The sequence below is a fragment of the Elaeis guineensis genome, chromosome 1 (genome assembly GCF_000442705.2).
Source record: "Elaeis guineensis isolate ETL-2024a chromosome 1, EG11, whole genome shotgun sequence".
NCBI classification, from domain to species: Eukaryota; Viridiplantae; Streptophyta; class Magnoliopsida; order Arecales; family Arecaceae; genus Elaeis; species Elaeis guineensis.
The window spans coordinates 106,331,279-106,346,495 of record NC_025993.2 but is presented as its reverse complement, the minus strand read 5'-3'; the positions used below and the strand labels follow the sequence as shown (position 1 = coordinate 106,346,495).

Here is a 15,217-nt window from a genome sequence, read left to right as displayed (position 1 = left end):
ATACATCTCGGCCTTAACATTCTAAACTAGTGAGAGCTACATGAGAAATTTTCCCTACCACCATTATGAGAACATCTTTACATGAGAACCAAGTTGACACATGCCTTGCCACCTCTAGGGAAAAAGTAATGCCCTAAAGAAACACCATTTCCGGGCTGTGGGTCATGTTGAAGGGGCAAAAGGCCCTGTTGCCTACGAGAAATTTCCATGTACTTGATCTCAAACATTCCACACACACGTAGTTCAAAAGGAGAAAAGAGACAATACGGTCTAGTGGCACAGTAATTACGAAACTTGCACGAAAAATTAACGTATCTGCTGCATTACTTTTCCATTGCTCTACTGGTCATCGCATAACCCTCTTCCTCTATTATTACACGTGCTTGTCGTTCACCCGATCCTTCCGCCGTTCCCACGCTGCTCTCATACGTACGCACGCGTGAGATACCTTGCTGTATCGCCTCCACACGCCACGTCCGGCGGGCCGGAGAGCCCCGCTCACACCGACGTCGGAGCTCTCTTCAGTGAGATTGGCCTTCGCGTCGGCTAGCTCTCGCTTGGCCCCCGCGTTACATGTCGCGTGAGAGATCCCTACCGTCCACTACGGTGGGCCCCATGTAGAAAGATTGAATCACAAGGCGATTCGGCAATATTTATTGAATGGATCAAACGAGCTCAACCTATGTTTCATAAGCTCCATCACTTCATTTTTTTTATTTCAGAATTTTAAAGCAATTTATGTGTTTAGAAAAATAAACTCTGCTGTAGATTGGTTAGCTGGGATTAGTACCAATGTTCATGATGCCTCTAGTCTTCATCCTGATATTATCTTCTTGTTGAAAGCTGATGTTAGAGGGATTCTATACTTTAGACCGTCTTGATATTTTTTTACTGTATCTATCCCACCCCCCAACCAAAAAAAAAAAAAAATCACCGTCGCCTGGCTGCCGTTCCCTCTTACACCAAGGGAGTTGGTGTCATCGGACGACCATGAGGCTTTCCATGCTCTGTTGGCCTAGTGGGACATGTTACAGATCTCTCACATGTTTTAATAACGACCCGCTCGTGTTGAAGTGGTAATTGTAGCAGCAAGGCTGAGGAGGAATTATATATATTCCATGACTGCATCATGGTCATGCATGCTATCAATCATAATCATTTATTTTTAGAAGCTCCATCACAAGCACTCATCTAATGCACTGCTTCGGTAACGGCGACTATGATTAGCAGCCTGTGCATGATACGGGCCAAATCCGGACGTATGCTGAGCGAGTTTGAGGAAGTCACGCATCTACGTTTCATCCATGGAGGCATCCAACCTACTTTTGACCCGGTCACCTTCCGTCGTCTCCTCCCAGGCTCTAATGCTCATACCCTGTCTACAAAATAGAATATTCGTACGCACATGATGGGCACTAACCTCAAGCAATAAATATTGTAATATCATGATTATTTTTCTTCTTAAGAAAATTAGAATAAGAGTACATTAAAATCTTGTTTACTAGTTTGACTAGTTGGCACTCTTAAAATCTTAATAGTTGATATTAAATTCTTAGTAACTTGAGAAACAATTTACTCATGAAGTTTCAAAGGAAGGCCGTGTCCCTAAAAATTTTAAGTAAAATCAATATCAATTAAACAAATTTGCTATAGGATAACAACAATATACGTATATTCCTATAGAAAGTAAACGAAACAATACATGAACAGTAATGGCTTTGATCCATGGCATGCGCTCTTATGTTATCTAGAACAATGCAAATAAAGGATCTTAGAATTAGCAACTAAACTAAACTCATGATTCTTTTGTTTTTTATTTCTTCGACTCTTAATGCAAAGAGTAGCATCAAATGCAATGCTAGATAAACTCAATAAGATGATTGATAATTGATAAGTTTTTTTTCTTTTTTTTGGATTGGTGCACCCGGTCAAAGTTCATATGCGTTCATCTCCGCTGCGTACTGTTCAAAATAAACGGAGCAAAAGAAAAATTAGAAGTCAGGAAGGGGGAAAATTTCAAGGTGTAGCAGCCGGGTCTGGGTTGCTTCTTTGGCGACGTCAACCATTGGATCGCACCGCGCACAACTCTCAAAGCACTTTAAATTTCTTTGGCGCGAAAGATTCAACCGTTGGCCGTAGAAGCCGGCCGTCATGGACGTATAAAAAACATAAACAAACTCGCTACGGTTGTCCACCTTTGAGCAATTCCCACTCTCTCCGCCATCTGGAACAAGAGAAAGTTTTGTATATATATATAAAAAAAAAAAGACTCTATACAATTAATAAATACATAAAATAAAACTACTCCCCCACCTAAAAGAACCCAGCGTGGACTTTTTCGCTTTTTGAATCTCTCCAATCCTGGCCTCTTCTCCCCTTAACTCTATAAAGGGAGAAGTCCATCCTCCACCCCTCCAACTCCCAACAACATCCTCTCTCAATTCTATAACCAATTGCACCAAGTATTCTTACTTCTCTCCCAATTAATCCGGCAATTTTCTCGGATTTTTTGCTGACAAGATCCATCTCCTGAGCTATCTTGTTATCACTTTAGTAGCCAAAACTCCGTTCCTTTTAGTTTGGTTTCAATGGAACAAGTCGAAGTCCCATCCTATTTCCTATGTCCCATCTCTCTTGAGATCATGAGAGATCCGGTGACCCTCGCCACCGGCATCACCTACGACCGCGAGAGCATCGAGCGGTGGATATTCTCCGAGAAGCATGAGACGTGTCCGGCAACCAAGCAACCATTGCCGGACCTCGAGCTCACCCCTAACCACACCCTCAGGCGTCTAATCCAGGCTTGGTGCACCGCCAATGCCTCCCATGGCATCGAACGCTTCCCGACCCCCCGCCCTCCGGTCGACAAGGCACAGATCGCCGCCCTCCTTGATGAGGCCAAGCTCCCTCGCTCCCAAATGAACTCCCTTCGCAAGCTCAAAGCGATCATCTCCGAGAGCGACCGCAACAAACGGTGCGTCATCGAGGCCGCCGGAGCGGTGGACTTCTTGGCATCACTCATAAAGGAAAGCAGATCGAACGAAAGAGAACAAGAACAAGAACAACACGTGTTCGACGATGGAACTGGATCCACGACCGCTACCGATGAAGCTCTCAGCATTCTATACTCTCTCCAAATCTCCGAACAAAGCCTTCTCCATCTCATCGAAAGGAATAATGGCTTCATCGAGTCGTTGACGACCGTTCTACGCCGATCGAACTATCAGTCCCGAGCTCATGCTATGCTGTTGATGAAATCTCTAGTCTTGGTGATGGCTCCGGCCCGATTGAAGAAAGGTTTCGGGAAGGAATTGTTTGAAGAGGTGGTGAAGGTGCTACGAGACCAGATATCATACCAGGCTACCAAGGCGGCACTGCGGGTTCTCAGGGAGCTCAGTCCATGGGGAAGGAATAGGGTGAAGGCGGTGGAAGGTGGTGCAGTGGGGGTGGTGATCGAGTTGCTGCTTCTTGGGAAGAGGGAGACGAGGGAATGCGAGATGATGGTGGTGGTTCTGGAGCAGCTGTGCAGGTGCGCAGAAGGGAGGGCGGAGATGGTGGGGCATGCGGCGGGGATCGCGGTGGTGTCGAAGAAGCTGCTTAGGGTTTCAAGGGTGGCGAACGAGAGGGTGGTGAGGATATTGCACTCGGTGGCGAGGTACTCACCGACACCAGCTGTGCTGCAGGAGATGAAGCAGGTGGGAGCCGTGGGAAAGCTTTGTATGTTGCTTCAGATGGACTGCGGGGAGAAGGCAAAGGAGAAGGCGAAGGAGATACTGAGGTTGCACTCCAAGGTTTGGAGGAATTCTCTTTGTTTAGCTTCTCCATTGCTGGCTTCATATCCTTATTAGCGAGAGAGAGAGAGAGAGAGAGAGAGAGAGAGAGAGAGAGAGAGATTTGGCTAATAGCGAAAATTATAATTGATTAGAGGGCATTGGTGTGCATTATAATTGATTAGAGGGGATTGGTGTATATTATAATTGATCAGGAAGGCATTCAAATTAATCAGTAATATGCCCACAACGGCAGATTAGAGATTCTTCTGTTTAATTAATTCTAACAGACTTCTTTGCTTAGATCTTGTCTTCAAATTGTGTACTACGTATATTCTTTTTGAGAGTAGCTAATCTGCTCTCTGCATTATTATTATTATTATTATATTTGAGCTTAGTGTCTTTTGATGGATGCATTACGGCTGTCATTCATGAATTTGTTTGTTTCTCTCGTACAAATGTCATGCGCTTGCTTATTATAAGCTGTAAAAATTTTCTCAAAAAAAAAAAAAAAAAACTAAGCTATATTGTATGATGGAGCCTGGAATAAGAATGCCATCCTTGAATAATTTAAATAATTTTATAGGCTTCCGTAGTAGAGCACATCTCTTACAAATATGTCAGCTCCCACCGCGGAAGCCCTAAAAAAAGCTCAATAAAAAGAGCAACAATGACTGATTTGTGATGATTTGTGGCATACCAAATTACAAGAACCAGAGGAAATATCGCACCATTAAACTAGCAGCCTCCTAATGCATATTTCATGCACGGGCCTTTGCCATGCAGGCTCATTACAAATATAGTCTTATGTAGCACTAGGTTAGAGGTACGCAAAGATCGAAGCTGAAGCAATCAAATCGGTAAAATTTGATTGATTTTTTATATATAAAAAATATATTTAGATTGATTTAAATTTATCAGTAAATAAAATAACCATTCTCAAATCAAACCGGATGATTTTAATAAAATGACGTCATTTTGATTAGGATGTTGTTTATGTTAGAGTATTAATATATTAAAAAATAATTATAAATTTATGATATTGTTTATCAATTTAGTTTTGTATTGATTAGTCTTAAATTCTAAATGACTTACTTACTGAATTTTTATTTTTTTTGTAATGTATTGGAGATCTTTATCTTAATCTTTTATGATGGTGTTTGTTTAAGAATTTTATTTTGTTGAATGACAATATCTTATGTCAATTTAAATTATTTTACTTGATAAATTCTCTTGGTGATACTCTTATATGAAAAAAAATAAGTCTTCATGAATCACAAAAAAAAAATCAGTAAATCAAATCAAACCAAACCGTTTAAATCATGTTGGTTTGGTTTAGTTTCAATCTTCTATTGGTCAGGTTTGATTTTTAGAAATGTCAAATAATTTAAAACTGATTTGACTTAGATTTGAGCATGAAACCAGTTCAAACCATGCTTGCAATGAATTGCATGTTATGATTGATTTGAGCTAGTTCAGAATAATTATCACTGATCTCCTTAATCATTTTGTTCACCTACAATGCTGAACATGCATTCTTTGATGTATATATATATACTTTTAAAGATTGCCATGATGAGCCATAATAAGCACGTAGATTCTAAATCAAATATGAGCAGCGACATCGGTGATTTAATTTTGGAAAAAAAAGTATATATATATTTTTTATTTTTGACTTCAAGAAGATGTATGGTGTTGTGAGAAGACGACATCTTTAATCCGATTGCGAGTTAAAGAGGAGTATGCACTACAGTAAAAGGGAAAATTAACCACCACTTTTTGTCGATGTTTTTCGAAAGCATCGGCAGGTCAGCGCAACCTGCCGATGCTTTTAAAAAGCGTCGTGTTTTCAACGATGCTTAAAAACGTCGTAAAATTTGAGCATTATCAACGCCGACGCTTTTAGCAAAAGCATCGTTAAATAAAGAAAATATCAATTTTTTTTTTTTGCGTCATTATTTAACGACGCTAAAAAGTGTCGTTAGGTTCGCTTAATCCGACCCCCATTTTTTCGTGCCCTAATCTATCTGTCGCCACCCCCTTCCACCCATTCCTCCTGTTCCCTCGTGCCCTAATCCCCTCCCGACCCCCATCTCCATCGATTCTCCGCCGCTGGCGCCGCACACGCCGTCCACACCACACTGCCGTCCATCGCTCCCCTCTGCTGTCGCATCCGTCCACGTCGCACCCACGCCATCCACGCCGTACGCCATCTGCCCTCCTCGAAGCCACCCCATTGGCCGTCCTCCCCTCCCCCCTCCCGGCGGCCATCTTCGCAGGCCCAAAAGACCCCCCCGGTCCCCCTCCCCGATCCGGCCGCATCCCACCATCTCCCTCCCCGACGTCGTACCCCACTGCCCCCCCGCCCCTCCGGCCCAGCCACCGACCCAGCCGACAGGTGGCCCCCCTGTCCTCCCTCCCCGACCTCCGACACCCATCCCCGATGCCGCACCCCACTGCCCCCTGGCCCGGCCACCGACCCAGCCGACAGGTGGCCCCCCTGTCCTCCCTCCCCGACCTCTGACACCTATCCCCGGCCCTCCCAGCGGGCCGTGCTCCTTGGCCCCCTTGCTCCCCAACCGCACCGCCTCCCTTCCAACTACCGGTGCTCCTCCGCCCCCTCACTTTCCGACCTTTGGTATATAATTTGAATTTTTTTTAAAAATATATTTTGGATAATTTAAAATAGATAAAATATATATTAATTATTGACTGTCATATTTTTTTATTGAATGTAGGTATTTGACGAAAACAATATCATCCAGTATTTTCTCGTATTATTATCCACTGTAAGTAATTCATTTCTCTAATAATGTTTTGTTTTTTAGATTGGAAGATTATTCTCGTGTATGGCATTATTTGGAAGTGTACATAGTAGTTAGAGGATTTAGATAATATTTTAATTATTTTTGTTAATTATTTCTAGATTTAATTGTGATGCCTTAGCTTTTGATGGCTAGACTGATTTTGGAAAAGAGATTGTTTGTTTTATTGTATATGAGAATTTTGAATGACTTGGTTAGGATGCATGCTAATCCTAAGGGTTTATTTTGTTGATTCTTTTATTATTTGTTGCCATCGAATAATTATCTAATTTAGTTGTTAAAAATTTATGACACAGTGCACAATATTTAATTAACATGCACGAGACTTGGGTCTCGGCCTTGCGCGCTCGGGTCTTTGGTCCCAGTTGGCACCGAAGGCATCCAGCCCTACGCGCTCAGGCTGATGAAAGATACCAGGCAATGTTAATTATGAATTAAATTTAAAAAAAATTACATTGCATAGAACCATAGACTCCTCTTTTGATTAATGTACATATTCTATTGTATCCGTACATTTATTTATTTTTGTACGGATAAAAGAATTATGTACATTGGTCAATTGATTTAAATTTTATATTAGATATAATGTTCTAAATGATATATTTATATTTTATGTAGTGAATTTTTAATTTATCATAGACGAGCCAATCATAACATTTGTCCTAATGCAAGGATTAAACAGCGATGGTTGGTCGAGTTATTCCCTATGTGGCTTTCGAATCAGGTGTGATTTATATTTAATTGTGGGATACATTAATTTTTGATATATATTTAATATTAGATAACTCAACAACACTTCATATCATTTTTTTTAGATATCAAAGATGATGGAGATAAATAATTCAGATGAACTAATAGCTCTTGCTTGAGGACCTAACAAGATTGTGAATAGATATAACGGTTTCATAATTAATGACTTTAAATTTCATACTAGAGAACGGGAGAAATTTAGAAAAACACAGAATAGCGGTGTTATGGTAGAAGCGGATGGAAAATCCTATTATGGTGCACTTAAAGATATCTATGAGTTGCATTATTATGAAAAATTTAAAGTAGTATTGTTTAGATGTGATTGGGTAGACATAAACTCACCAAGGAGTTTGAAAGAAGATGCAAATGGATTTACACTTGTAAATTTTTCTAGGTTGATACACACTGGTGTGTTATTGAAGGATGACCCATTCATTTTTTTATCTCAAGCTCGTCAAGTATTTTATGTACAAGACGCAAAAGATAAAGATTGGTTTACTGTCATCAAAACAAAATCTAGAGACTTATATGATATGGAAAATCAAGTAGAGGATGATGACGATGACATTTATACATAATGTATGCCCTATAATTTTGTGCCAGTTGATGATTTAAATGCTACGATGACGTTGGTTAGGACAGAATTTGAAGAAAACACTACTGCTTGATTGTTACTGGTCATAATTATTTATGATGTATATGATTTGCATTAATTATTGTGTTATTTTACTCCATATATAAACTGATTCTATCTTTTATTTATATAAATGCTAGGTGACATCATGCGTCGCAGGGGACGATATGCTAGTGTGCAGTTCTAATTTTCACAGACAGAGGCCGGTATATTTTTTTCAGCACAGCAGCCAGAGGCCAGTTCAGCTGCACAGCATTCCAAGCCCTGTCCTTCTTCATCATCAGCATAGTACGATCCTCCTGTTCATCAGCCAGATGATGAGATACACGTGCAGGATATATATTATCTTTCATGTAATTTTATTTTTATTTCATTTTATGTATATTTATGATATCGTTACTTTTATGTATTTTTTACAGACGGATCCGAGAGAGTACGCCCCAGACGCGGATCCATAGTAGTACGAGATGTGTGGCAGATGCATAAGGGCGAGAGAATTATTGTGGAGTGCAATCAGCTAGGTCAGCCAATTAAGAAAGCTGCCTGCTTATTGACTTCATTTTTGGGGACTAGTGCTCGGAGGCCTCAGCTATATCCGTTGGGCTATGCAAAATGGAATGACATACTTCTAACGTACAAAGTTGAGCTCCTCCGAGTTATAAAGGTAATGAATTGATGTTCATACTGTATATTAATTGTTAATCACTTATATAATTTATTTTATATAATTTTTTTTTTATAGAGCAAGTTTGTTCTCCCTCCATTCACTCATGATTTTGTAATGAAGTCTCTCAACCGCAAATGGAAAGAATATAGAGCACAATTGAAGAGGGACTATATGAGACAGGGTATGACAGAGGAGGAGGTTGCTAGGAATTGTCCTCCTGATGTACCTCCTCATCAGTGGATGGAGTTGGTTTATTATTGGTTCTCCGAGAGGGCACAGATATATTATCTGCTCATTATCTTTTTTTTTAATATTTTATAAAAATATTAATTTATATTGTATATTATATATTATACATATAATAAATTTTTTACTTTATTTTACAGACTTATTCTGCTATTGGTAGAGCTGCACGAGCAGCTCAATCTGTTCCTCATACATCGGGGTCGAAGAGTTATGCACGACTCCGACAGGAGTTTGTATGTTCCTTAAACTTTCATAATTAACTTCTAATTTTTATGTTGAAACATTTATATAACTAATATCATTATATATCGTGGACCATGTCTATATCATGATACTCATATATTTTTTTAAATTGTTATAACTGTTTGCTTAAAATTAAAATTATTTGTGTAGGTGGATGAGCATGGGAGGGAATCCGGTAAAGTGAAGTTTTACCGGATGACTCATACTCATCAAGATGGTACTTTTGTTCGAGATGAGTCGAGAGATTTATATGTACGGCATTATTAATATTCTATTTTTTGCAATGATTTTAATTTAATTTTGTTAGCTATTAATGTATAATAACTCTTGTTTTCAAAATAAATACAGGAGAGGGCTACATCTCTCATTGCGGAGTGTGACGATGAATCCGCAGCATCTACGCAGCAGAGCCGTATCGAGGCCGAGGTGTTCACAGAGTTGATGGGACCAGAGTGCTACGGCCGAGTGAGGGGTTATGGAGTAGGAGTCACCCCCACTCAGTTATCTGAGGTTAGTAGATATACGCAGTATGCTGCAGTAGATGCTCAGGATTCACGCGTCCGTAGACTCGAGGTGGAGATACAGGAGATTAGACAGAGTCGTGCCACTGAGATGGAGGAGATACGACAGAGCCATATCGAGATGCAGGCCATGAGAGGACAGATTGATCGGCTTACATCTTTATTAGAGATGTATGGCCCATCTCAGGTAAACACATATTATTAAATATATATTTTTATATTAATTTAATGATCTATATATTCTTATTTATAGATATGCAAATCAAGCTTTTTATATGTTTCTTGTAGGCTCCTGGCACATCAGGCACCTGTCGAGACGGCGGTACGTCACGTGGAGACAGCGACGATCATCTGCTTGCAGATTGACATCATTTTATTTTTATTGTAGTCTTATATTTTCGGTATGCTTTTAGTTAGGTTGAACTCTTGATTGTAATGGATGATTAGTACTTTATTTTTATTTATATAAAACAATGTCTTTTGGTTTGGTTAAATTTGCTATTGAAGTTTGCTTTTGGTGTGAATGGTGGTGATTGTACAGATTTATGTTTGAATAATTGATATAATTTTGTACAAAAATGTATGTATTCTTTTTTTTTGTATATAAAATATGTATATATTTTTTTTCTGTTAAAAAAATTAACGATGCTTATAAGCGTCGTTAATAGACTGATTAACGACGCTTATAAGCGTCGCTAGTGACTTAACTGCCGACGCTTCGAAAAGCGTCTTGGTAGAATGGAGGACGCATTGTCATTAACGACACTAAAAAGCACCGGTAAAATTTAATTTTACGGTACTTTAAAGCGTCGTTAGAAAATATTGCGACGTTTTTAAAAAGCGTCGGCGCTTTTTGTCTCCACTCTTACAGAGGCGACGCTTTCGCGACACTTTTTGAAGCGTCGTAAAGCTTATTTCCGACGCTTATTAGCATCGTAAAATGCCTTTTATAGCGTCGCTTTTTACCATTTTCACTGTAGTGATGGCTTATATAGAATGAAACATTATTCTCTCTCCCATGAGGTATCTATTAAAGGACAAACCATGAGGCCCAGTGCTGTGGGTCAGAGATGCATGCAGGAACAGAGATCGATCTATCAAAGCCATGAGCCCTTAATTGTAATATATAGCTAACATCACTCGCATAAGATCAAATATAGCTAAAATAGAAGACTTTTAAATGATATAATAGATGACACTATCAAAGATATATGGACGTTGAGTCATTGGCGTTCAGATATAAAATGGAGAAAAGTTGATTATGCAAGGAGTAATGTGCTTCTTTTCTCTTTCTTTATGTTTATCTTTTGTTTCTTTTTTTCTTCTAAATGATCGAATAAGTCAAAGTAAAATTAGCCACAAGTTGCTAATGAACATACCATCATGGTCCATCAACTAATATACAATTCATTGAATTATTCCAAACTAAATTGGTTGACTGGAGTCAGATTCCACAATCAACCTGCATCAACTTTTTTTTTTTTTTTTGCCTATTCTAGTCCTTATAGAAACTTCACTAATCAGGAATCATTCTAACAAAATTGTTGTGGTGAGCAGGAAGAATAATAAAACAAGAAGAAAAAAGAGAAAAGAACAAGATAATATTTATGTGGCTTAGTCTATTGACTCACATCTATGGATAGAAATAATGTAAAAACTTCACTATAAAAAAAAAAAGGTCACAAAATATAAGATTTTCATGCAAATCCTGACCCTCATACATCCGATTTTTAGGACACTTAATTGCTCTCTTTCTTTATGTTACAATATATATAATAAAGCAAGTTGATTTAGTACTTGAATCAGTGTCCTAAGTCGATTTGGACTTCAACTGATGTCCTAAGCTGATTGGGACTCATAGAATTAACCTCCAGAAGTTTTGTAAAATTAAGATATACAAACAAAAACAACTCTTTCCTACTCATCAATATGATACTCTATGATGAACCCAAGTTTGGTGCCATAACGCCACCCTTGGAATTGGAATTTAAAGAAGCATCTATATAATCTATTATATACATTTATTATACCATGATTGACCATCTAAAAACAAGGTAGACAGCCCGACTGGAGCTGGTAGTCCAATATTCAAACACATGGCTGACTTCTTTGAACAATGAATCTATGACAAAACGACGCTCCCAAGTCCCATAAGAGTTACTTTATTAAACGAGTCCCAAAAGAGCTACTTGCCAACTATACGATATTTTATAAGCACACCTAGCATATAATAGACCTGCGCTACTTTTACTAGGAAAAGCACAACTTCTAGCTAGATCTATGCAAAGACTTTTGTCTTGTTGCTTACTTCCCAATGTTTCTGACTAAGACGCCTCTTCCATGCTTCTGTTTGAAGTTGATACATCACAAGAGTACCGTCAATGATGATGAGTTAATATATATACTGTTTAAAAATCTTGGAAGCAGACTGGCAGAGCATCCATTATACTAATTATAGCCGTTGAGCCCATGACTTAATTGGCATGCCAACCTGTTCCAAGTTCTAACGGATCTCACTCCATATATAATATTAAAGGTTTTGAAATATAGATTTTTCTTAGAAACTAGCTAGCACTATAAATCCATACTTTGGGAGGCCATGGGCAGCGCCATAATCACTCAACCTAGTATTAGTAGATGCCAAGCCAATTAATTTAGACCTACATGGTGAAGAGTTTGGGTTCGGGTCGTATCTTCCACGCAAAAGAACAATTCACCTTCTTTGGTGACTCCAGCCATTGGATCTTGCAAGGCGGCTTTGGGATCTATGCAAGTGGATAGAAGAAGATGATTGGAGTGCTTTGAGAATTGTGCAATGCGGAGAAAAAAAAGGATGAATCATTTTTTCGTGTAAAAGATACGAATCTGAAGAATTTAGGTGCATTTTACGCAAAAAAGAGTTTAGGTGCAGAACAGCATCAAACCTGCTTTGATACTCGTACCAACTAACGGATTATGGATGCGTGAGACGTGTTCCCATGCAAGATGGTTGCCAGATCGTACGTATATATATAGAATGGATTAGGAATGCATATATAGATCTTGTCTTTTAAGAAGCAAAACACCCAACCAAATCTTCGTCTGTTACAAATATTCAAAACCAATTCCGCTTGGATTGCATTTATTTATTTATTTATTTTTATGAATTTTTTCCAAAAACGTAACACCTACATTTATATTTGTAAATATATGGTTCTTTGAAATTCTAGATTATCTCGGGGTAGTGCTATTTTATGCAAGGTAGCATATGCATATTTATATCTATATCTGTGAAAGAAAAATGGATATGAATATGGATAAATAATTATTCAATATGAATCCAAAAATTTAATTTCATTTGTAATTTTACTTAATTTTATATAGCACTCATAAATTTTGAAGAAAAATAAATGACCACTTAACATACCATCATACTATTAACTGGATTTATTATGTACTTAGTAATTTATTTGGTTCTGTAGTCATAAGATTTAATTATTCGACTTATATTCGTCTTTATATTCATATTTCTAGTATCAGATTTATAAAATAAATATAAATATAAATATTTAAATTTAATTAATATTTATATTCATATTCATATCTATTAAATAAAATAAATATGAATATTAATATATTAATATTCGATCTATTTTCATCTCTAATTTTTTTGTGCCGCTGCAGGTTCTATGATCCTGAATTGTATAATCATAACCAATAATCGTCACTAATTTTTTCACCGGAACAATAACATTGCATGCATGGTAATCCCATCCACAAGTGAGAGGGTGGCTTTTTTTCTCGAGTACTGCAATGGTAACACAGTAATAGATCACATAAACATGATACACAGCTGATAGCCGGCAGCCGACACAGTGAGGACGGATGAAAAAAGAAAATTACACTTCAACTATATAAAGTTTCAGAGCAAGCTAGTTTATCAAACAGAGTTGTAAGGACCCTGTCATTAAGTTAGCCGGCATAGATTTTGTCCTTCTCCTTAAATTAGTGATAACGTGACCTGAACTCCAACCACAGAGCTGTCGCTTGACACATTAGGATGGATGGCAGACGAATTGGATGACTCTTTAAACACCGGGGAGTTTCATGCATCTGGGCTGCACGAGGGGCTGACCCTGGGAACGTCAAGAGGGAGAGACGCGCGGGATTTGTCCATCCAATGCATGTTGGTGGCGTCACGTCACAGGTGAGCCTATCAAACCATCAAAAAAAAAAAAATAAATAAACGACAAAGAAAGATGGCGAGAATTGGACCAGGGCACTCTGGCTGTCTATAATCACTTGTTGGAGCCGAAGTGCCCCACAATTAACTAGAGCCCCTTATTTAAATAATATTAAATTTTTTAAAAAAAATTAATATAATTTCAAATTTATTTATAAAATTAATATAAAATTATAAAATTTTATTTGAAATCATATTTTTTTATAAAAAAATTTATTTCAAATGATGTTTTTTTCGGATCCACGCCACCTCTTTCCTTCCTCGTGGAATGAAAAAGATCATTAAAAAAATAAAAATAAAAATAAAAATTATTATTTGTAACAATGTTTTTGAAAGTGCCATTTTAAATAGCATTTTCAAATAAAGCGCCACGTGCAATAACATTTTCAAAATCCTTTTTTGACCCTTCAAAAAAAAAAAATCCATATCATTCCCTTACCGATCCATACCAGTGCCATACCAACCTATATCAGTCCAAACCATACCGTACCGAGCGGTTAGTGTCTGCACAGTACCATATCGATGCCGTATCGATATGTACCGACCCATACCATATCGTACGTAGCAATTCGTATCCGTACCGTATCGAGATGTACCGGTCCAATCCGATTCATTTCATTTGCCGAAAAATTGGCCTGAACCTTGCTGGTTCCCCATCGATACGGTACAATATGGGCCGTATCGGTCAGTTTGGGCCGGTATGAAATACCATGCATCCAACTGTAGCCCTAATAGATTTGGATCCAACACAATCATCCCATCATTTCTTATCAACTTGGAATCCTCATCCTCACCATGATTTAGAATGCTCTTTTCATCAAAATCACTACAGTCCTTCATCATCCAGTTGTCAGGCTTCAATCCTTCATCAAAATAAGCTCTCACCATCTGCTCCGCGATACACACATAAAACTATATCACACCCTCAATGAAAGAAGATGAGGAGAGAGAGCAAATGAAAACAAGCGTATAGGCGGAGAGAGAGGTGTGAATATCAGATGCCATTTTATCGCAGTGCTCCTTCATAAACAACTGACTTGTCTGATTTAACTTAATTTTAGCTATTTCAAGAGATGTAATTAAATTACTCGATATATTATTATTATTTACATTATAATTTTAATGGTCCTTTTAGCATAACTTTTTTTCTCCTAATCTTCTGAGACACATGAGATTACGTATATCCATATCCACAAAGCATAACATTCGATTACTTGAAATTAAACTAATTTCTGATAAAAATAATAATTAATAATATAAAATAGAATAAAAATATCAAATGTACAAAAAATAGTACAATAAAAGTTTCAAAAATATTAAAGTACAAATCTAAAAAATA

General features: G+C 37.9%; 1 protein-coding gene across 1 annotated transcript; it reads left to right on the top strand.

Moving 5' to 3' along the window:
• The first annotated feature begins 2,424 nt into the window (after nt 1-2,424).
• Nucleotides 2,425-4,010, top strand: LOC105038447 (E3 ubiquitin-protein ligase PUB22-like). The gene has a single exon (XM_029261901.2). The coding sequence runs from the start codon at nt 2,589-2,591 to the stop codon at nt 3,846-3,848; it is 1,260 nt and encodes a 419-aa protein (XP_029117734.1). The 5' UTR covers nt 2,425-2,588; the 3' UTR covers nt 3,849-4,010.
• Nucleotides 4,011-15,217: the final 11,207 nt, after the last annotated feature.